This window comes from Delphinus delphis, chromosome 7 (genome assembly GCF_949987515.2).
Source record: "Delphinus delphis chromosome 7, mDelDel1.2, whole genome shotgun sequence".
In the NCBI taxonomy this organism is placed as follows: Eukaryota; Metazoa; Chordata; class Mammalia; order Artiodactyla; family Delphinidae; genus Delphinus; species Delphinus delphis.
Window position 1 is genome coordinate 11320548 of NC_082689.1, and position 25224 is coordinate 11345771.

At 33.5% G+C, this 25224-nt stretch overlaps 1 protein-coding gene across 9 annotated transcripts in view; it reads right to left on the reverse strand.

The window, feature by feature from the left end:
- Window positions 1-6591: 6591 nt before the first annotated feature.
- The window catches only part of AGFG1 (ArfGAP with FG repeats 1), a 71271-nt gene continuing 52638 nt past the window's right edge, over window positions 6592-25224 (reverse strand). The window contains exons 6-14 of one of the 9 annotated variants that reach the window (XM_060015986.1): window positions 22053-22172; window positions 19812-20021; window positions 18538-18718; window positions 16008-16087; window positions 15696-15788; window positions 11059-11106; window positions 8981-9139; window positions 8025-8110; window positions 6592-7278 (exon numbers count right to left, since the gene is read on the reverse strand). In XM_060015986.1, coding sequence (XP_059871969.1) covers window positions 7219-7278; window positions 8025-8110; window positions 8981-9139; window positions 11059-11106; window positions 15696-15788; window positions 16008-16087; window positions 18538-18718; window positions 19812-20021; window positions 22053-22172 — 1037 coding nt within the window. In that variant the 3' untranslated portion in view covers window positions 6592-7218. The other 8 variants (XM_060015985.1, XM_060015995.1, XM_060015990.1 and 5 more) reach the window with 8 other exon arrangements.

Sequence of the window (25224 nt, forward strand, 5' to 3'; positions counted from 1 at the left end):
CTTCTTATTAAAACTGCTGGAACTAAGAGCTTCAAGGGGGGGAATACAATATGAGAGGATGAATCTTAAAAGTCAGGTAGACTTCTAGTCCTGCCACTTACTAAACAGCTGTATAATCTCGGCGAAGTAGACACCTAAATGCCAATTTTGTGACAAATACTGCCTGGAAGTTGTTGTGGCCATTAAATGATATCAATTATATGAGGTGCACCTCACTAAGTTGGTAATTAACAAATAGTGGCCATAACATTAAACTTTATGATGTTGTTGATACCTGGTACTTTCAACCTACAAAAACACAAGTTTCTTATGTTCAACCGAACAGCTGTTATTCTGAAATGTCTCATTCCAAACTCCAAAGCTTAACTGTTCTCTAAACATGTATACCAAACGACTGACGTTCTACCATGTTTTACCATTTGGAAGAGATCTCACTTTAAAGCTGGGGAACTGGCATCTAACTTACCTGCTTGAATGCCAGTTAACGGCAGAATTTAAGACTGAAACACAGGAAACTTGACTCTGGTTTAGTACTTTCCAGAGTCCCAATCCTAAAGTTCAGTTAAAAAAAAACAAAAACAACCATTAGCATACTACTTAAGAAAAAAGTAAGAATTTGAATCTTTCCTCATTAAATAAGTGAGACTAAAATAAATATTAGTTTCCCCCTGGTGGGAGGGGAGGAAAGAGTGGTGGGAGTGGTGGTGGAATTACTGATTCTAAGGAAAGTAAATTTTCTTCTGGGTTCTGGTGATGATTAATGAAAATAATTTAAACAACAAAAATGATAGAATAACTGAGACGGATATAGAAAAAATAATGGTGACTACTACCAGGAAATAAGATTAGGGGTGTGAAAAACTAAAACTAGTTCACTATTTGCCTTTTAAATTTCAATAGGTAGTAGAGTAACTAAAATCCAATTACAAAAAATACTGTCTTAAAACCAAGCTAGACCAACATGGATTTCGAGAACATCGAAATATATGGAAAAATAACCAAGTTAAACAAAGAGAACCAAGTTATAAAACCATACATTTAAAATAGGGAGGACAGTAAGAGGCATTTAGAGAAAGAGGTATATAAAATAAATGTTAACATTTCTGAAAGACTATATAAAAACACAAGAAACTGTATTTCTCTGGGATGTGGGAATCAAGTCCCAGGAAGGAGGCATACTTTTTCACTTTGTATACTGCATACTTTTTAAACATCAAAAACATGTATTATTCTATGGTAACATATAAAAAAACCTTTAAAGTCTTTAAAAAACCTGATTGTACCCACAGCATTCTATGAAACACTGTATAACATCAATTCGCAATCCTCTGCTGCCTTTTACTTAATGGTCATTTAGTCAAAATTAGAAGGCTCCTTGGGGTGTTTGCTTTCTCTGTCCCTCCACTCAAGATTGAGGGAAATGTTGAGAATTTAGTTTAAGTTTTAACTCTCATTGCCTAAACTGTAATTAAAAAATTAATCAATGGACATCTGAATCGCCAATTTTATCTAGGATCACTTTTCCTTGTTACAAAAGCCTGAATCAGTGCACTGTTTTCATTAAACTCTACAGCCCTGTGAGTTGGACAAAAGCACAGATTTCAAAAATATAGGTAAATATATATTGAGTTTTTATCCATTGGCATAAAATAAGCAAAATACATAGAGGTTATCAAGTTTGAAAGAAAAATACATTTTTGGCAAGAGTCTTCACCAGAAAATATCATCATGAATTCAAATCCTACAGGACTGACTCCAAAATTAGAACAGCTAAGAGGTGGCATAAGAAGAGCCCTTTTATGTCTACTCAGGATTTGCCAATTCAAAGGCCTTAAAACACGTTTGAACGTTTGAGGCTCAGAACACTGTGAGTGGTAGGCTAGTGGCCACCTTGAGAGTGTGAATACCCTTCAAACTATATAAAATCGGAGTTTTTAAAACACTGTGATGGTCAAACAAAACCCAACTGCAGACAGAATTCAGAGTATATGCCATGAATGTGCAACCTCTACATTAGCACAATAACTGGACTTTTTAAAACCAGAATTCACAATACTTGGGTCTTTCCAGATTAAATACTTCAGTGCCCAGTACACTTCTAGAAGTAAACTAGTGTTCAAATATTTTCTGGATTAACAACATAAAACAAAAGGTTCTTCAAATATTGGATACAATCACCAAATAACCAGTATATTTAATGAACTGGGTTGTGGGATTACACATCAGTGCTGTGTGCTGGAGCTGGCCTGCAAAGAAAGACTGGTGTGTGTCTCTTTCTAACACCAAATTTAATGATATCAGATTGGAAGGTGAAATCAGCCATGGTGAGAGTATTTATAACCACAATGTCAGTAAACACTACAAAACAGGGCACTTTTTCATAAGAGAAAAGCATTCACCACCACAATATATGACCAGTACATCTTGGTCATATTTTCATGTGTTCAAATATACTACATAAAAATTTTAATGAATGACGTTTTAAAATATACAAAGAAAAAATTTTAACTAATGAAGATAAATTCAATACAACAGGCTAATGTAACACAAATGTTAGTAACAGCATCCTTTCAAAAGTAAATTTTACTGTCTAGGGCACAGACTTTATCAATAAAGTTGAAATGTTTCACAAAATAGGAGTCCCTGTGATACTTCAGATGTCTCTTTAGTTTAAAACCTGATCCACTAATTATCCCATTAATTTACTTGTGAAGTTTAAATAAAACCCTAGAGAATAAACCATACTGATATCAGCAAATTATGAAGAGAACCCAAATTAAAAATAATTAAGTTTAATTAGGTATATAGGATATAGAAAGCAATTCTCTCAGAATTTCCTAAGATTTTGTAAAAAATTGACTCACACATAAATGTAGACAGCATTTTAATCCAACAATATTATATTTGCTCCCCAGAGCAAAAGTTCTGTCATTAGCCTGTGCCTTGCTTCTTTCATCCTTAAAGTATGAGTCCACTTTAAGGACTGTATGAGATAATACACGAAACGCATTTAGCAAGTTTCTGATACACTGAAAGAGCTTAATAAGCCACACACTGTAATACCACCACCAGGTTCTTTTCAAGTCATTATTTTTGAAGAAATATATCTTTATAAACTCCCCTAGAGATTAATTTTCTGATGTAAGCCTGAGACTACAAGTGGAGGTCAAACATGAGGTGAGTCATTCTGAACATGAGTTCAGCAGAGGAGCACAAATGTATGGACAAGGAGGCCCCAGAGGGAAGGCACAGGCCGGCCTGAGGACGGCAGCGTGTTCTGCGGTGTGTTCCAGCAGCAGCAGCAACAGAGCCAGAGCTTTCTGTGGTGCCTATGTACCGTAAGTTACCTTTTACAAAGTCACTCTGTCTTCAAAAGAATTTTAAAACATTCTGTTTCAACGAGAAGCAACAAGTGCTCTCTCTAAAAATGGACAAGGTATAAAAAAAACACTGGGGGATAAAACCATAGCAAACCTCCTTCTTAAGAAGTAAACACATTCCTTTAATTGTAGCCGACTTCCTGGAGGGTAGTGATTTCTGTTAGAGAAATCCAACTTTCATTTTATATATATACATATATATATACACACACACACACACACACACACACACACACACACACACACAGACACAAACAAAGCTAAAATTCTTTGTTAACTATAAGCATAGGAGAGAAAGAAATTATTCTTCGTTTTGAACTTTCTTTAGCAAGGTGTTTCAATTTTTAAATAGCTATTTGATACTCCCCCAAAACAATTTCAAAGTGGTCAGAATAGTAAAAATTCCTAAATAAACACTCATAACCAGGAGTCAGAACTTGTAATATCCCTTTTAAAAAGGAGCTATTCACTAATTTCATTATTATTGAAATACGGTCAAATAAAAAAGAAAACCCAGAAAACAGTGTTCAAAAAGTTTACAATTTCAAATGAAATTTCAATTCTCCCCACTAAGCCAACAAAAACACTTAGAAGTTCAGGGAGTAGTATATTTACCCTGAAACTAAACACTGTTGTTCCAGAAAATATAAACGTAAAGTGTAGTGTGGTCTCAGGACCCTTGAGGGTCCTCCCAAAACGCAAGGTCAAAACTATTTTCATAATACTAAAATGTTATATGTCTGTTTCACTCATGGTTCCACAAGTGCACAGTGGAGTTTTCCAGTGCCCACATGCCATGTCACATAAAAAGAACTGTCATGCAGAAGTAGTATGAGAATCCCACTGCTTCTATTAGGCCAGTTATTAAACAGATGTGCAAAATGTAAAACAATGGTCTTCTAAATAACATTTGTGGAAAACAGTAATTTGTCATCAAAAAGGGTATTTATGTTAACATGTAATGGGTTTATTATCATTATATTTAAATGAATAAACATGTTTTTAAAATATCTCAGTATTAATTTCTAATACAACAAATTCTGAGCGATATAAGTTACATAAACAAAAGCTCTTTGGGGATCTTCAATAACTTAAGAGTTAATAATAGTCCTGCGACCAAACTGTTTCAGAAGTCTTGGTACTGTGACAGGAAAGCAGCCAGTTAGTTACTGCTTCCATTTTACCAATTGACAGGAACTGTACCAACGAGGACGTGTACTGGGAGCAGGGCAAGTCACAAGTAAAGAAAGCACCGATGTGCTTCTTCACATTTACAGAAAGAATTATTCGACAGAAGAAAGTGATTACCTAATCTCTATTTTCACAAAAATGAGAGAAAAATATGCCTTTAAACTTATCAATGAAGTTTGTCACCCTAAAAGAAAAGAAAATTTTCTTTCCTCAGCAAACACAGGAGAGAAGACCTGATTCAACTAGTAAATCAGGAAACTCGAGTCTTCATCCTTACCACCTCTGAGTATTTTCTCCTCTTCAGTGCTCAACACAATTCTGACGGTCTGTGCAAAACCAGAAGCAAATCTGAAAGTCTAACTGAAGATTTTAATCCACATCAAATCTGGATCACTTCTTACAATAAGCATTTCAATTTCACAAGTTTTCATTTAAAGTCAACAAGAGTTCCCACTTAATTACAAACCTCAAGATTTACCCAGAAAAAAATAGTCTTTAAAATTATTTTATTAACAACTGTTTAATTTACTTGTTTCTCAGATGGAAAGCCTGGTAGGTTAATTGAATAATGGCCTACAATTTTATAGCATAACTTTGTACATGAGTTGATTGGGACCCAATACAATCTAAAACACAGGAATTCAAAGACATTTCTTAAGAATTCCCTCCATGAGAAGGGGTCTGGAAGGACACCCCAAAAATGCAGACATTTCAAGTATACACCAAGACACACCCAGACCTTTGCAGCATTCATTTAATTCTAAGAGGCATACTGCTCAGAAAAGGGGCAGAGATTTCCCAATTTTCTTGCTTATCAAAATAGTTCAGATAACCATACGTTCAGCTAGATATGCACTGGACAGCAATGTTTCAAGAAGTCTGGAACTCTACACAGATTTTAATATAGTATGAAAACAACTCCTGTAGTCACCATTCGAAAATGTATTCAACATGAATAAATAATGTTTGAGGAAACTGATGTTCACCTCTTTTAATACCAAGCTTTAGAAACAATTTAAATCATTATAAGAAAATTGTTCAAACATGTATCACATATTTATATATGTAACCTCACCTTTTCTTGATGACAAAGAGTCACAGTAATAGACAATTATCAGAAGAAGATGTAATATACTGATGCCCTCTAAGCTGGGCTGGCTGTCCCTACACTAACTGGTCTTTGACAATATATGCTCTTTTGGTCTGGGAAATCTATTAATCAAAACTTCACATAAAGACAAATGCATGAGCTCTAATGTATAGACATTGTGACTTATATGGGCTGCTCAAAGGCATTTTTTTAAAAAAAATATTACAAGTTTCTCAGTTGTGTTCTGTTTTGATGAGATTGCCAGATTATCGCTGGATGAATGAGGCATTATATAAATATTTAAACAGGTTCATTTGAATATTAACATAAAGTTATAACTAAACATTAGTATTGTTGCCTTTTTAAACAAAGTATTCTATAACTTTAAGGTAACACTGGGTTCCAGTTTCTTTCCCCCTAGAAATGAACATAAACAAATGTCCTATTAATATCAGTTTGTCCAAACAAAGAAAACTGAGGTGCAATCATGTCACAGTTAATGCATGTCTGCTTCCAATACATTCAAAGACAGTATTTAAAAAAAAAAAAAAAAAAATCAATAGTTAAAATAAGCCTTTTGCAGTCTGAGAATTCAAGATACTTTAAAAAATTTGTAAATACACATACATGCAAATTCTTCATATATACAAATTTTCACAAAATTAAGAAGTTGCAAAGAAATCAGAAGGATTACGGTGAATCTAACAAGCTACATTTAAATGCTTTACCACTGACATATTCCTGAACATAGCAGTTTTAATAAATTTTCTACATGGCCTTTTTATAAAATTTTCTCTTTTAGACATAAAAGTTAGTCACTAGAAGTCTTCTGAAATTCTAATTTAAGAATTCAAGATGTTCTCAATTCACTACTGATATTTAAGGCCACTTTGGTAAAGGCATTGCAGCAAGAACACAAAAACAATAGCATATTTTCTAGTATTTATTTTTTTTCACCTGCAAACTGTAGCAAAACATGATCAGCTTTATTCTGCAGACAGGTATCCCTCTACATTTTTAAAGAATTTAGGCATGTATAAATAGAAGAGCTCTTTAGAAAGGAAAAATTCAAGAATGAATAAAACCTTCCAATTCTGACTCTGTAACTTTCCAGAAGCAATGGTTAAAGTGAGTTCAGGTCATTCATTCCAAGATATATGACAGCACCTTAAAAGTGGCTGATCTATTTCCCCAGTAACATTTCTCACATAACAATGTGTTAAAGTTACAAATACTGATATGCACAAATAACTAATTTCTAAGAAAAATATGTACAGTACTGCAGCATAATGAATGTGGTATCTGCAATAACTTAATATTAGCCAATTTTTAATATACATGATACCGCTACTTTTTTTGCCAATTCACAGGTTAAAAGTTGTTACTGGAGCCCTCTGTTTTGCACATATTTCCTGGTGTTTAATACACAATGCAGGCTTTTTAAAGACTTCTCTTGTGTTTAAAGCTAAAATCAGTGAAACAAGACAACAGTGCAAGAGGCGGAGAGATGTAATGTGACCATGTAAAAGTCCTTTCCAGTAAAGTGTCTATATAAGGCTATAAGAAAGGATTGGTTGATGAGCTTCCTGTTGGAAATTGTCCTGTCGGTGCACCAGTCTAAAGGAAAACATAAGACAAAATAAATAAATAAGAGTGTGTGGAGAAAATATGAACATATTTAATGTTATTTAATTAAACTAGATTTAATTAAATAGTATTTAGATTAGGAATTATTTCATAATTATTGGCAATCATATTTATTCATTATTGTTATTAGCAATATACTGTAATAAAGCGATAGGTATCAGGCACTGTGTTGTGCCTATTTATATCCATTATTTCATATAATTCTCATAATAGATTCTAAGAAGGGACCTGGCCCTAAGAAAATGCATTTATGATTCAAACCAAACCTGACTCCAGGATTCCTTTTTCACATTGTTCACTAAATCTACAGCCTCTCATAAAGCATTATTTTGACTAGAAAGCAGACAAGTTTCATGTCTAAAATAGCTTATTAACTGTCAGTGCTTTGATTTGCAACTGATTAATGTGTTTTCTGGGGTATTTTTTTGAATTTTATTTTTTTATACAGCAGGTTCTTATTAGTTATCCATTTTATACATATTAGTGTGTACATGTCAATCCCAATCTCCCAACCAATTCATCACACCACACCCCCAGCCCGCCACTTCCCCCCCTTTAATGTGTTTTCTTAAAAAGGGATCGTGCACAATGGCTGCCTCGGATCTGTATAATCTTGCAGAATACCAAAGAGCATCTAGGAGGAATCACATCCTGCTTTTCCCAATTTGAAAACAATGCAACAACTTAGAAAGTGCTTAAAATTGCATCTCACTTACCATAAAAGGATTACTAGATACTCCAGCAGCTGCAACTTGACCAAAAGGGGTTACCACTGGCTTTGTTTGTCCAAATGCTGCAAAACCTGCACCTTGTTTAAAAAAACCCACCAATTATAACCATACCTCTGAGACAATCTGATGCTTATAAAGCTTCATAATGAGTTTCAGAAAAATTCCTACCAGAGCAACAATAATAAAAAAAATCCATGTTAAACTGTTGAGTCTCATGCTCTTTCAAATAGCAGTTAAACTTCCACTGGCATGTCTTAAAGAACTTACATGGACTCTCCAGAAATGGTTAATTCCAGTTTGTCTCAGCTACGTAAACTGCTGACAAAGGATTTAATGAAGAGATAAGCTTGTGACTATTTGAGAAGGGCTGTGATCCAGGTATTTCAAACTTTAGCAAATGAGTGAAATGGGCTCCCCCCCACCAAAAAACAACAAAACCCCAAAAAAACACCCCAAAAACAAAAACTGGTCTCTAGTGAATTTTCCTGAAAACAAGTAACAAACTCCAACCACAACACAGTCACCTATTTAGAAAATGAGTTTATGTCACCAAAAAACCCCCAAAACAAAAAACGTACACAAAATGGAACAAAAACAGTTCTCCAAAACAAAACACTCTAGGTCTATAAAGTTTCCTTTTAAAATCAAGAGGCATATTAATAACACAGAAGGTATAAGAAAGACACTGGAGATTCTGAGTAAGAAGAGGTACTCTTTAGTCCCTGATTTCTCCTAAACCTATAATCTGGTCACAAAAACTACGAAATCACTCAATTTTCTGTGGCCCAAATCACCAAAGGCTTTTCTATATTTGTGTAGTAAACATTCAGCAGATAATGCTACAGCATTCTCTAGGTAAGTCTTTTTGTCCAAACATTCATATTATGAGACATAAAGGATACCTGCAGTGGACCTACAGCTAGCCAAATGTTAGCTCTTACCATTGGGCTGTTGAGAAAAGGCTGTCTGCTGAGGGAAAGCTGCTTGGGCTGGGAAGGCAGGCTGCTGGAAGCTGCCACTAAAGCTGGTGGGAAGACTGTAGGGCGTGGGAGTCCCAAACCCCGCAGGCATGCTCATGGATGCCGTGCCGAAGGTCGCCGCTGGCAGGAGAAAAGAAAGGCTGGTCACTTACGAAGGGTAGGTTTTCGTATATATACGCATTCTCAACGTTATGAAACAGACATCATTTACCTTAAAAACAGTATGATGTATTTTAAACTCCAAAACTCCCAACAAACTTAATAGTAAGTTTTAGCTCCAGTTTAACATAATCTATATTTGTTCTCCTGAAACCAATGACCAGAATGAAACTAATAAAGCTATCATTTGAAATCACAAGAAAACTTCTCAGAGTAATTATATACAGTTAGAGTCTAAACAGCAGTCTACTTTTTAAAGTCCATCATCATGCTATTCACATGTATACTCGTATATACATTTTTAAGTTTTGTTTTGCTATATGCAGTAAAATAGTCAAACATTTAATTGTATCCAGTGAATTGTCTGCTATAATGTAATATATGTGTTCCTGGAAAAACATTTAAAACCTCTGCAAAATAATTCACTATAAATAAAACTTACAGGAGAAATGGGGTCACAGGCAGGCCACTCAAAACCTATGCAGCTTTCTAACCCAAGGCAAAAAAAAGGGGTGGGGCGGGGGGCGGTCCTAATAAAAACATTAACACAATTAAACTGAAAACATATGGACTCCCATTCCTTTTTTGGAAAGTAAATGAGCACTGCTTTGGACAAGGGGTATAAGGAAGGTTAGGTTAGGACTGATGAGTTATAGAAACTGGGGCAGAGTACATAAAAATTGAACAGAAAGTGAAATAAGCATTCTTACAAGAGACAAAGAATGTAAGGTGAATGACACTGTGTCCAATAACTTCTCCATGGCTTGCCATGTCCAGCCACTATAACTCGATGGAATAAAGCATTCATTCACAAGTTGGGGAAATGCGTGTGTGAACTACAGCTATATATATACATGGTATGCTGCCATCACTCCCCCCATTTACGAATTACTTATGAACTAATTCACATTATTACATTATCATATTATTATATTATTTATATAAACACACATAGTAGCAGAACAGTATATTACTTTTTGCTAGTGAAGATTCAAAATGGAACCTTCCAACTATATGTTGTAGGAAAAGCCTAAGTGAAATAAGAGCCAATAATGGTGCTTTTAATACAGAACACTAGAAATTACATACTGAAATATTTTCAGCATGATGCTATCAAAAAACATAACTCACTGAATTTCCTGATTTTAAGAAAAAATTACCAACTTGATGGCTGATTTAAGGCACAAGAAATTAATACTAAAAGTGCTACACATAATTATCTTTTATTTAAAAAAAAAACTAAAAATCATGTTACGGATGTTGCCCAACATAATTCTCATAATCCTAGTTTTTACAACAGTGCAATTCTCCACAATGAACCTAATTAGATTTTCCAATTTTAAATATTACTTTTTATTATTGATAAGAAAAAAGGGGAACTAAGCCACTGGGAAGCAAGTGAATTAAAGAATAATAAGCACACTGCAAGGGAAACAGGAGGGTTTCAGAACAGACAACAATGCACTGACATAACTTTGACAAATCACTTTTTAAGAAAGCAGTATAAAGCAAAAGTTGGATACAGTTAAGCAAAACCAAACTCCATGGAATAATGTGGTAAAATGGTTTGGTGCATCGAAAAGGTGTGTCACTCAAAGTACTATGAATTCAAACTTAAGAAAAATAATTGAGAAAGCCATTAACATTCTAATGTTACCATGGAGGTAAGCAATATGCTTTTCAGTATTAAAACGCCACAGAAGATTTTCATGTAACTTTAAATATAATATATTCCCAATGCCACACATCCATGACCACTCCATTTTAAAACATGGAAAAAACTTAATTCCACATGCAGGGATCCAGAACACCAGCAGAAGCTTCCACAAGCAGGTAGACAAATTGCCACACAAATCTAGATATTAGTTGTGGCCACCTACCAAAATGAGCGTGAGGAAACACTTGAGAATGCATTGCTCCAGAAAGGCCTTATGGAAAGCCATAAAGAGACCAATGTCAATTAACTTATGAATAGCTACTGGCAAAATAAAAGTAAATTTGTTTCATTAAAATGTTCTAAAATTAGAATATACTGTTACAAAGTAGATAGCATAAGAATACATAATAAAGACACATCCAACAGAGTCTTTTTATTTCAACTATATTCATGACAGTAGTATTTACACTGTCTGAAATAAAGGGGAGATTAGAATACCAGAAAAACAAAATATCAAATGAAGAAACATTTAGGAAATCCATCTTTTAAACAAATAACATTTTTTTCATGTGAAGATACAATAATACCCATAAAAAGACTTTCTAGGCCTCACCACTTACATCCAAAAATGCTATTCACAGGATCATCTAAAATGATCTAGCATCTACCTTTAGCATCTAAAAATTCAAATCTAAAAAACTAAAAATAAAATAAAACTCAAATCTTGGAGAAAGCACTTGAATAATGTTTGATTGTTTTATTTATGACTCCATACATTAACTAGAAAAGCCTAATGATAACTCAAGTGAATTAAATATTATGCAGGAAAAATTATTCAATGTAGTTCATTAGAAAGGCGAGCAGCACTTTCAGTTTAAAATATGATGGCTAAAAAGAGAAAAGAAAAATACATCTTGTGCAGATCTTACCTGGCATGACTGAGGTCAGACAGGTTACATATAAATAAATGTAATTAACAGAAAACAAATTTAGGTTGTTAAGTACCAGAACCGCTGTTTTAACCATCTGGAGTGGGGTTGTTTCTAAAATATATGGCCATGCATTTTAAATTAACATACTTAACACCAACTAAATTTGGGGAAACAAGGCGACTGAGAGATTAGAGTGGTTCTGTCTCGGTTCTGTAGTTTTCTACTTACAGGATACCACAACTTCTTTAAGCCTCAGTTTCGTCATTTGCAAACAGGGGGTGGAGGGACAGGGATAGTATAATACATATCTACTTTACAAAGCTGCTGTGATTAAAAGTGCTACAGGGTCAATATCCAAGGAGTGTTATTTTTTCTTGCTAACTTAAAAAGATGTTTACAGCGTGTTCTAAATTCAACAAAAGGCTGATTGAGGGGGAAGGGTTTTGAAACAAGCTTGGTCACTTTATCTCCTTTCTTAGAGCACTTTATAAGCTCTGAGAAATCCTGCATTAATAATACTGGTTAAATTTTGTTTAACTCAGCATTTCCCATATATATTTGGGCATAGAATCCCTTTCCATGAAGCACTGATAACACCATCTCAGGACACATGTTCTACAAAATAGGCTTTGGCAAAAACTGACTTTTAGTCCACAGTGATTGTTAACCAGTATTAATTTCTGTACCTCAATCTGCAACAATGATGCCTAGTCCTGGGCTGCTATAAAAATATTTTAGACTTGTTTTAACAACTTTTTGATAATATAATTCACATATCATACAATTTGTCCACTTAAAAGGTAGAATTTAGTGTTCTTTTTTAACATTATTCACCAGGTGTACAACCATCATCACAATCTACTTTCAGAACATTTCATACCCCCCTCACTAAAAGAAATTCCATACCTATCAGCTCTCCATTTTGCCCCACCTACTTTCTATAGATTTGCCCATTCTGGACAGATTATAAATGGAATCATACATTATATGTCACTCTGTGACTAACTTCCTTTATTTAGCCTAATGTTTTCTAGGTTCATCCGTGTTGTACCACGTATCAGTACATGCCATTACTTTTTATTATCAAACAAATTCCACTGTACGGCTATACCACATTTGGTTTATTCATCCATCAGTGGATGGACACCTGGGTTGTTTCCACTTTTTGGCTATTAGGAATAATGCTGCTGTGAACATTTGTATACAAGTTTTTGTGTGGATATATGTTTCATTTACTTTCCTATGAGTGGAATGAGCGGAACCAGTGGAAACAGTGCTGGTTTAGAAGCACTCTGGGTACTAACACTAGATTAGTCATTGATTAATTTTGGACCCTTAAGGTGGGGTGGGGGGGGGGAATCTTTTAAAATCATTTTTTCATTAAATGAATATTAGAAAATAAAGGTACTCATTCAGGGACAAAGGAGAGATTTAAGAGTTATAAGAGAATTTCCTAATAACCGAAAATTATATTAACTTTATTAATTAGATTTAAGGGCTCAAGTGCTCTGGAAAAAGAATGCTAATTATAGAATCCTAAAATAAAAAAGGTCTTAGGCCACATTGGCTAGTCTACTGAAGGTTTCTATATAACATGGTAAAAGAAAGCCCAAAAGCTTTGTAAATGCAGGAAAAAAGTTATTACTAAAATGTGTATTTTAAGAATGAAATACATCAGTAAAACTTTTTAAATAGTTCACATTGAACTATTATCAATACCCTCTTTCAAAAGCTACCTCAAATGGAATTTAACAATACTAATATATTTAAGAACACAAAATATTTCTAAAAAACTAATATTAATTTTGATGGTATGAAAACACTGGAAATACCTAAGCACAGTGTATTTGTCAAAGTGTTATTTATATTTCAGCTTCAGCAGAAACATGTTATATAGTTAACATTTACTTTGACTTAGTCAATTCAATAATAACCTAGTAAAGATGATCAATGTGCTAAATCAAAATGGTTTATAAGGGGAAAAAATTTTTTACCTTGAAATAAAAATTTGTGGACACAGTAGGTTTACCTTTCAATAAATTTTGCTTAGGCTAATATTAAAATTATATCATCTGAACATACTTTGTACACTTTATATTATTTCACATCCCATGTAGAACCTTAACTTTAAAGGACTTTCATACTCCAAATAATTGGGGCGGGGGGGTGGGCCCTTAGCTCTAATAACAGAACCAGTATGGAGGTACAGTCATGAAAGGAAAATAATAGAAATGATTTACCAAGTATACACAATAATGCAAAGACCATGCATGGTGATTTCCATCATCTAATTCTCACAACATCCCTGCCAGAGAATAGTGTTCACATTTTACAGAAAAGGACAACAATAAGGTTCTGAGGAGTTACATCAACATAACCTTGGTCAAGGTATAACTTGAGTTTCCATCCTTCAGTTGTCAAATGGGGTTATAATAGCTATAAACATCTCAACGGTATCTTGCAAATAATATATCTTCCTATCACTTTTCCTCCATTCATTAAAAAAATAATATACAGAAAGCATTTTTAGGATTACCTAGCAAGTAAATCTAAATCAGCATTTGAACACAAATCTGGCTGTACCCAAAACATACGCACTTAACTTTTCTGAGCCTCAGTTACCTCAGCTGTCAAAGAGTGATTAAAACATTTATTTGATGAGAGTTAAGAGGACTAAATGAGAAAACGTAGAAAACCCTGTGTCATGAGACATTTTATAAATTCATTCCACGAAGTCAAAATAATATGCTTAGAAACAGAAATATTACATATATCACAAGTGATGTATAAATATTTTGTCCAAAACACAACAGAAATTTGAAACAATCACTGATTATGTATATTTGGATTAAAATAAACAATTTTTAAAAATCAAATTATGTGCAAAATTCAAAGTTATTAAACATCTACTGTGTGAGATATCAACAGATTATGACTGAAGACATTTATATGAAAAGGAAAGTTATGGTTCAAACTCCCAATATCACATATTCTCAAACCTTGCCAATGACAAAAAGATATGCTAGTAATTACCAATTCTAAATGGTGCAAATTTATTGTGATGTTACAAACACCTTATTCTCTCAAAATATCACATCAACAAAGGCTATAACTGAAGTTCAAAGCTTTAGTTGTAAAATTATCTAAATCTAAAAACAGAACTGACAAATTCAGTTTAATGGGTATTGGGCCATACCACATGCACCTGCTAATATTCCAAGGTACTGGCAAATAACTCTGGTGTTCAGGGTAATAAGACAAAAATCAAGGAGGTACAATACAAGAAATATGTAGCTGGCTTACACTGTGAACCAAAAACAGGGGGAGCGATAAAGAGGATTTTTAAAAAATTATCAGAAGAGAAAATACCCAAATGTTATACCACAAATTAAACCAGTTTCCCACAACCTAAAAAAATGTGAACACCTAAAAGAAATATGTACTACAAAAAGACCTCATTATTAAGATCTCATGTTAATAATAGCCATCTATTCCTTGCAATCCCATGAAAAGGAAAAAAGCAAAAAAACTTACACATTTTTTTCTACTAAGATTGAGTTATAACCAATAATTGTGAAACCAGACCAACAAATAAGTCAGAATTACAATGTTCAAGTACCATCTCTGTCATATATTGGCTGTGGGCTTTAAGGCTTTAAGTCTCATCTCCATGCTTGGGCTTCTGCACCTGAAAAACGAAAGCTTTGAGTGGTGGGTGATAGATAACTTCTCTGGTCCATTTTCAAATATTAAATTGAAGGATTTTATAAACTTTCAGCTACTATATGTCTTTACGGACAAAACTAATCCACTTTACAGTCACTTCAGTAAGAAAGGAACCTTATTTTCTGATGCTCTTCACATGGTGTCTTTGCAATATATACCTTTTCCAAAGCTTACTGTTCTATAATTTATATTTATTTCTTACCTGTTGCTCCTCTGGCATTGGTCTGAAATGGATTTGTAGAAGATGCCACAGAAGGACCAGCAGCAGCAACAAATGGATTTGTGGAAGGTGTAGCTTTAAAAAATTATAAAATACACTATAAAATCCTAACGCATTTGTATTCAATTATTTAAAGTATTTGTTCATATATTTCTGAAGATAGAAAACTAGAGCTTTCTGATAATAAACTGGTGCTTTGATTGTCTTCTGGTATCCCTACGAAAATGCGATACAATATGTATTAGGGTTCTTTATAAAAACCAGTATATATATATATATACCAGAAACACGTACCTCCAAATGGAGCAGGCACACTTGAAGAAGCAGGCTGTGTCTGTGCAGAAGCACCCACTGGCACTGTTCCAAAAACATTACTGAAAACAAGTATTGAAAGAGTTCATGTTTTGAGGGGGGAAAAAAGCAACGGTAATCTATCTACAAGGTTGCCATAAAATATGGAAACAAATAATATTGAACATATCATGTATCACATCAGTTCTCAAACTTTTAAGTCTCAGAACTCATTCACATTCTAAAAAATTATTGAGAACCCCAAAGAACTTTAAGTTGCTATATTTACCAATATATATTGTACATCAATTAAAACAAATTTAAATAATTTTATTCATTTAAAAATAACAATAAAGCCATTACATGCTAACCTAAGTAGCATTTTCATAAGTAACCATATTTTCTAAAACAAAAGGAACCTAATGAGAAGAGTAACACTGATATTTTTACAAATCTCTTTAATGGCTGGCTTAATATATGATCAATCTCTTGTGATATGTTGTTTAGGTTGATGCATATGAAGAAAAACTGGCCTCACATGGTAACATAGTTGAACAAAACAGGAGAATTTTAACACCTTTTCCAGATAACTGTGGATATTTTCCTTGACATCATACAAAAAACACCAGGGATAGTTTCCTAAAGGTTAGTTGCAATATGGAATTTGAAACCATATCAATGGACTTTTATGTAAAGTAACATCCACTAGTCTATCTTACACTTTAAATGAATCTTTTACTAACTTTATATCATTTGGAAAATAGTTGATGCAAATCTTCAAAATGTCAACATATTTCCCTATGCAAAATAAAAAAATTACAATCATTAATATCACCATCCAGCTCATCAGAAAAGTAATGGGAAGTTTAATTTTAAGCCCACGGTGGCCCCTAAATTTTCCAAAATTCTACTATTTGCTTGAGAGTATGTATTTTAAGTAGTTATTTTCCTTAAAGTGACAGACTTAAAATTTCATTTTTGAGAAAATGTCTACCAAATATCGAAATCTGAAAAACCACTGTTTGTCTATCAATCATACTTTCAAGAAAAAATGGTGTTCCATAAAACAAGTGGCTGGTTTATTCCACAACTCAAACAACCACACAAACTGATTTTACTCAAGACAGCTTTATACTTCAGTACATAGCAGAACTACCTGATGCATACCTTACTTCAACACACAGAAAATTAAGAAGACATATTTAAAGGTCAAGACTTAAATTCCTTTACTGCTTCATACAGCATATTCATAATAAAAACTGCATCAAAAATATTCCTGAATAAAACTGAATGTGTGGTGGTAAGGAATATAATGACTATTAGATGACTATTTGTACGGCTTGGTGCCAAAGCTGTAAATCAATGCTAAGGCACCAGCAAGTTTTACCTGTCATAGTTTTTGCACCATCAAAACAAATGTCAATTACTGAAAACACAAATAACCCCTCAGAATTATTATGAATTTAGGTTTTAACCTCACAGACCTTTTGAATGGGTCTCAGGTACTTCAAACATTCCATGGGTTACACTCTGGGGGACCACTTATGATTATAATGTAATACCAATAAACCATTTCATTACATATACCTGTCTATGTTTCCAGACTTTACGACCACATTGCTATAGTCCACTATTATATATGTGTAATGTAGACAACATTAATAAAGCAAAAAATATATAAATACTCTAAATTTTATTCTTTGGATTCAATTTTTCCCATCTGCCATATAGAAAATTTGTTACTGAAGAGTGAGCCAAACTAGTTAATGTTACAATCCTACCATTTCTCTCTGGAAAAGGTGCTAAAGGGAAATAAAAAGCTACTCAGATAACAAAAAAGAAGAGACAATCTGTAGGAATGGAAAACTAAGAGATGGGTAAGACACTGTACAGGTAAGCCACCTGTACTTCTAGGTCTGCTTCCTTGACCCAAAGATGAAAAAGTCAAAACTAGAAGAGTTTTTAAAGACCGAACACTGTTAAAATGCAGTAGACTTTCTGCTGCCAAGAATTTCTTACACCCGATCTATCTGAACACAGTAACAGATATGTCTGTTTATAAATACCAGTATGACAAAAGAGATACAGAATTGGTCTTGGGTTCTGGTGCAAACATTTCTAAAACTGCTTATTTACAACTAAGGCTATAACATGCTACTTTAAGTGTTTAATCTTCATGACTGAGAACTGTACATTAAAAGCAAATAATTCTGTAAATGGAGTCTCTGCTGAGTACAATTAAATTTGTATATGACTATCCATTTCAAGATGTGTATATACTCTAAATCACATTTTAGTGTTCAAGGGAAAAAAGTAACAAAGCCTTCGATTAAATAAAAAAATAAAACTATGGCACTTAACTCAAGGATTATATTTTAATTAGAAAATTTAAACACAGGTTCCTCAAACTTACAAAAATATTCAGGAATCTTTAAGCCCCAAATGGTCATTACTTAACAGCATTATTATTCAGCGTTGCAAAAAAGTTTAAGAGATAAAACACAAAGCAGGAACACAGACTAAGACAAGCTACCTGCTAGCATTACTTGTGGAAGAATATGCGTTACTGGAGGTGGCCGCGGAGCTGAAAACGCTGTCCAGTTCTGCCAGGGCTGCATACTTGTCTGAAGATGCACTTGACTGACTGGGAACTGAAACCACAGAACCAACAGGAGCTTTACCTGTGGTCCCAAACCCACTACCCTGATCACCACCTGTGAACAAACAAAAACATACTAAATCAAAACTTTTAACTGATGCTTAACTTAATGCTTTCAACTTACAACCACATTTGCCATGAAACACATGTAAATTTAAAACCGATCTGGAGCTTAGCAAATAAATGGACATGATTCTAGAGTCTTATCCAATAAATAATCCAGAAAATATTGGACAAGATTAGTGCTATACATACCACTCTGATAAAGACAGCATACTGTTTCTGTAACAAAAACTAAGACCCAGTACCAATAACATGTCTAGATTACACATAAAGAAGAAATTCTCAAAGTGCTACATTAAATCTGCAAGACGGGGACATCTCATTCAAGTGAACATATACACTCATAAAATGCTTGAACTATGTGAAGAGTCTATTAATAATATCATTTTCCCAGGGTTGTTCATGAAAGAATTAGAGATAGTAGTAAGAGAAAACATTCACAGAGCACTTACGATGTGCCGGGCACTGTTCTAAATGCCTCCCATGCAATAATACATATAATACAACTTTTTAAGTTCAATGCTATTACTATTGCCCTCGTTTCGGAGGGTAGATGAGAAATCAGGCTCAGAGATTAGGATGCAGAATCCAGTCTGAAAGTAGACCCCTGCTGTTCCCCCACTACACTACGCACTTTGAGAGGCAAAAATACTAGCCTTAAGACCAAAACTAGTTATAAAAATACACTGTAAATATCTTGTTTCTTTAAATAAATACAAAAATATTAATAGAACATAGTTCAAAACAAATATATCACAGAACCTACCAAATAATCCTCTAGTCATCTCTATTAATAGGATTTCTTGGCCCTTTATGGCCTTAGAACAATAAAGCATGGTTTCTAAGAAAAAATTAAATTTTTGTCAATTATTTTCTTTTAAATCTAGACGTTTACAAATAGTTTCTAGGCCTCCCATTGTGTAGTTATTTCAGATCCAAAATGTGCCAAATAGTCATGAACATTTAGTTTAAACTAAACATCTATACAACTAAGAAAAGCACATCCTCAGATTTTAATAAATACAACCAAATTTAGAGGACTGTTTAATATACAAATTTGTATTCGTCTGTTTAAAGGTTGATACCTTGCCCGGCACTGAAGATATTGTCTAAATTAGCAAGTGCCGCATATTTGTCTGTAGTCTGTAGACCAGCTTTGTTCGCTGAAACTTTACTAACAGCTGATGCTGTTTGATGACTCTGGGAAGTATTGAAGGTTCCAAAATCAGCACTGGAGGATTTGGGGAAGTTATCAAAATGAGCAAAATTAGCATTTACTGATCCAGCACTTCCACCTGTAACAGAACAGACAGAAAACTTGAAATTGCTAGATTTTTCCCAATATCCTTTGATAAAGGTTATATGATCATTTCTTCCTAAATTAAGTGTTCTATAAACAATCCTAAATTCTTAAAATTAAAAACTGGCAAATGGCATTCAACTTTTATTATCTACACGTGACTTTCCATAATTTACAAAACTAGATTTTCAAAGGCCCTGGCAACATACAGGGCAACAAGTTTCTGTGTGTAATTTTCTATCCTGGAATGAAGAAAATAATTCACAGGAGAGCGTCTCCATGCTACCTAATTTGAAACTCAGTTACTTCATAGAACATTCAGCTATGTATACTATGACCTTTTACCAATTCTCCCTAAACAAACTCTGTAGGCAAGATGCAAAATATCTTACACTACAGAAGTTTTGTAGTTCCAACAGAGATCTGGTTGAAACAAATCCCAGGGTAGAGATTTAAAATGTTTACAATGTACTACTTTGATCCAAATTTCTTAAAAGGTGGTTTTTGAGCTTTAGACTTATTTTACTTGAAGAGCTATTACTTAATTCCACATAATAATTTAATGTACACACAACACCACAATGTCTTCAGTAAAATTATGCCCTAATATATAGCTCAAGGAAAAAATTATTACATCAACTTTATCCTGTTAAGATTTTAAAGACTGTTCTGTATTCTAGAGAACTCCCTAAGGTACTACTAAAATACTGAAACCAGTATATATTCATTCTACACTGTTGGTGCTACACTTTTGATGTTGATTCTTTATGCCTAAACATTAGTCTTAGCAATCAAGATAGTAGATAGATATAGATACTTATATATTAAAGTGAGAGCAAAGCACACTTATAGGTATTTCAGAAACAAAGGTTACACCCTATTTTTTAAAAAACCACAAACACTTTCCATCAATCAGTTTTTTATGCATTCTAAAACAAATATATTTCTTTCAGGAATTAAACTCTAGTTGTTTTCGATTAAAACTAAGTAATGTTTGTATTTAAAAGACTGTGATCTGTTACAAGGAGCTGATGAACAAAGTACATACTGAGCTTTCAAAATCTGTATGAAGAAATTTATTTCAAATTAATAAAAACTGAATTATTAAATCAACTAACTCTGTTATGGTATACTACTATGTTCTCTGAGTTTAGCAATAGTGGAGAGAGTAAAAGTGAGACTTTCTGAAGGATTATCGTTAAAAGATGATTAACATTCTATAATTGAAAAACCTAAAAAATATAGCACAAAACATACAAATTAGTAAAAGATGCCTACGTGACAACAGAACTTACTGTTGGAAGCCTGGAGAGGAAAAGCTGAAGTAAATTCACCAAAACTGCAGCTAGATGAAAGCATTCTAAATGCTGGACAGCCAGATATTACGTAAATGATGAAATTTAAAGAAAAAAAAGAAAGAAAATTGAAAGAAAAGGCTTTAAGACAATACAGAGTTAAAAGCTGAACGAAAAATAATCAGCCAAAGATCTAAACAAAGGTTCAATGAGTTTCTGAAAACAATACAGTTTATGGGAGAGTATTCAATTTTTAAAGACCAATTCCTGCACAGAAAACTATTTAAAGTTTATTAAAATGACTGTTAAATAATCTACTCAACTAATATTATTTATTTTCTGAAGCTTGTTGCCCTGAAAATTACTTAACGTTTTTAGTTCTATGGAAGCAAGCAATCAACTAGCTTCCTTTATTCAGAGCTTAAATCGTAATGTGTTTTGTGAACCTAAAAAACTTTTAGTACTTTAATACCTCTGTGCCTAAGAAATTTAAGGAAGATTCATGTGCAGGAAAAGGAAAATAGATGTGAATTAGACAAAATACTAGCGTTCAGAAAAACGAACAAAGAAAAATATAAAGATTTCAGGTTTCCCCAGAGCTTTGTAAGACAGAACTAATTTAGAACCAGATAATCACAGAATTTAAGTTTAGAGTAATGTTCCAAAACTACCTCTAGAGAGTTTTTTATTTTTTGAAGTAAACATTTAAGCATAATGCTGGAGAGCTCTACCTGTAGATTGGGGCTGAAAAGAAGAGTGGCTTGCTGTGGGGAAACCTCCAAAATTACTCGAACCACTAGACTGTCCAAATGCATCAAAGTTTGCAAAATCTGCATTTGCAGAATTCTGAGCTGTAAATGGTAAGGAACAATATATGTTAATGAATATGAAAATTATAAATGAAAAATATGATAAATGAATTTAAGAATTTTATGAAAGTTTCTATGTCTCACAACTTACTTTAAAGAAAACTCATTTAGAAATCAGATTTTAAATTCTACCAGTGTTTATTTCACCCAACTTCAAGCAATTTATTAAAGGGTATCCAGGAATTTCCAAAAACGCTTTGTACAATGATAAATTTGTACACAATAGCCTTTGAGTGACCTCAGGAATAGTAAAGTGCCTCTATTAAAGGAAACTCTGAATTAAGAGCACTAAATATTTAGTTACAGTAAAGCAGACAGAGATGCAGGATACATGATACATTTGGAAAATTCAGATTTAAAATAGTGATAAGTGATTCATCAGTTATGTGAACCTAAAATAATGATACAAAGATGGCTTAATTACATTAAATCTTTTGGTTGCTTTTTGAGTTTACAACGATGTCACACCATAGCATATTTAAAAAAAGAAAACTCGAGTGTATAAAAAGAAGGACATGATCACCAAATACATTGAAGATACTCATATTTTATTAGGAGGCTGCCATTTTAAAACACATATTAAAACTTAAGAAATGATAAAAACGTAAAAATCATAGCATAAATGCACCTCATACCCAGTGAAAAAGACCAACTGGTATTTCCCAACTGGTCACCAACCTAAGAGCAAAACTCCAGGCTTCCCTAAAGTTAAAATATGTAAGTAAAACGAAATAACTCAAAAGACTTTTTTTAAGGCAAAACAGATGCTGGATAAGATTTTTATAGAGGATAAGATAAGAATAAGAAGTGGTTGGTATGCAGGAAAGGGAATGCTAAGTGGTAAGAACAAAAAGCACGTCCAAAAGATGGAGAAAGATTATAATATGTCACCAACAAAGTGAGTGAGCCACTTAAATCCTCTGCAGGCAATTCTACTTCTAGGTAGTTTTTGTAAAGAGATAATATTGCAAATGAGCATGGCTGAATCTAACAGCTAAACAATGTGTTTTTTATAATAATGAAAAACTTAGAAACTCAAATGGCCGACGAGAGATCACTTAAATATATTATGGAACATCATACAATGGAATATAATGCAGCCATTTAAAAAATTCATGTAAAAGAATATTTAGCCCGATACAAAAATACTTACAGCTAAGTAAGTAAGATAAATAGGTTAATAAATTCCAGATACATTTTCATCTGCTAATTTCATTAAACATGGCATCATGTGCATAGAAAATCTGCATTTTAGTTAAATCAAAGTAGTGAGATTTCAGGTAGGTATCATTTCCTTCTTTGTTTGCCTGAGTTCGCTAAGCTTTTTCAATGAATATGTACTCTACTTGTAAACAAACCAAAAGAAGTCACTAAGCAAAAAAATTTTCCATTAACAAAGTAAAACATTATTCTAGGAAGAAAATCAGGAAAACTTAACAGTATTTCATGTAATTGCTGTTTTATCTATCTAAATGGATATGACGGGGGCGGGAGAGGAATGTACCTAGAGTAACCCCCTTTTCCTACACACATGTACCACTTCCCTTCTAGTGTCTTCACACCTACCACTTCTGACGAGTGGAGTGCTATCCCCACATGTCACTGCTCACACTGCGTTCTTGAAAACCTTTTTGAAACACATCTGACCTGGCCCTTAAGCACTACACACTAGAACCTAAATTAAAAGGCTGCTTAACAATATTGCTTAACAATATAAATTCTGTATTCTGGACTCCCTACAATATTTTGTCTGTTTTTACTTAATATGATAAAATTCAACTTTTTTACAGGCTGAAATTTTACTCTCCCCAAAAGAAATATAATGGAAGAAATACTAATAGATAAATAATAAATTTTAAAAATAAATTTCCTAAAAAATATTTTGAAAGGAATATCTATACCAGTTTAAACATAAGTTTAAATAGTTACCATTTAGCATTGCTGAGAACACCAGTAAAAAAGTACAGTTTAGTGAAAAGGGAATCTAAGATAAGAATCAGGGAACTCCATCCTAACATAAGTAACTGTAAACCATTGGACAAGTCCCTCAATTGTTCTGGCTCTACCAGTATTCTCACTAACAAAATGAGAAGATTTGCTAGATGGTCTCTACTAGCAAAACCAACAAACACTATAATTCTACAACTTATGAAACAACAGAAATAAATGTCTTAAGAGCTTTGAAATACTAAGCCAAAGAGAAGAAAATTCTACTAAAAGACAAAATAAGTTTATTAAGGCCAAAATAGGTAATAAATAGATAATATAACTATAAACCAAATGAATAGAGAACACGATATAGGAAATTCTCAAATTTAGAGTGGATTATATTCCAAAATGCAAGTTTCCAAGTTTTTTGAACACTTAGCTGTACAGTTGAGAACAACAAATGAAATATCTGTCCCTTGTAGAAACAAGAATTGGTCCCTAAGCTAGTTTGTGGCTTATAACCTCGAACATACGTGTAGCCTATAATAATACATATTCTACATGTAACTTGTATTTAGAACATCATATGGGAAAATTTTACATTTAACATGTTTCAAACAACATCAGGGGAAAAAAATCAGTTCAATGCAGGCTTCCCTGGTGGCACAGTGGTTGAGAGTCTGCCTGCAAATGCAGGGGACACGGGTTCGAGCTCTGGTCTGGGAGGATCCCACATGCTGCGGAGCAACTGGGCCCGTGAGCCACAACTACTGAGCCTGTGTGTCTGGAGCCTGTGCTCCGCAATAAGAAAGGCCGCGATAGTGAGTGGCCACCGCCTGCCACAACTAGAGAAAGCCCTCGCGCAGATACGAAGACCCAACACAGCAAAAATAAATTAATTAATTAATAAACTCCTACCCTCAACATCTTCTTTAAAAAAAAAATCAGTTCAATGCAATCCATTTTGTTGGGCAAGCCTATTTTATCACATTTATATTTTCCCAATGATTTCCCACCAGAGCACCAAACACACTCATCAAATACCTATTCACTATAGCAAGACAGGGTTTTGTAATACTTCTATCCGTTTTTATTTGTAGACACT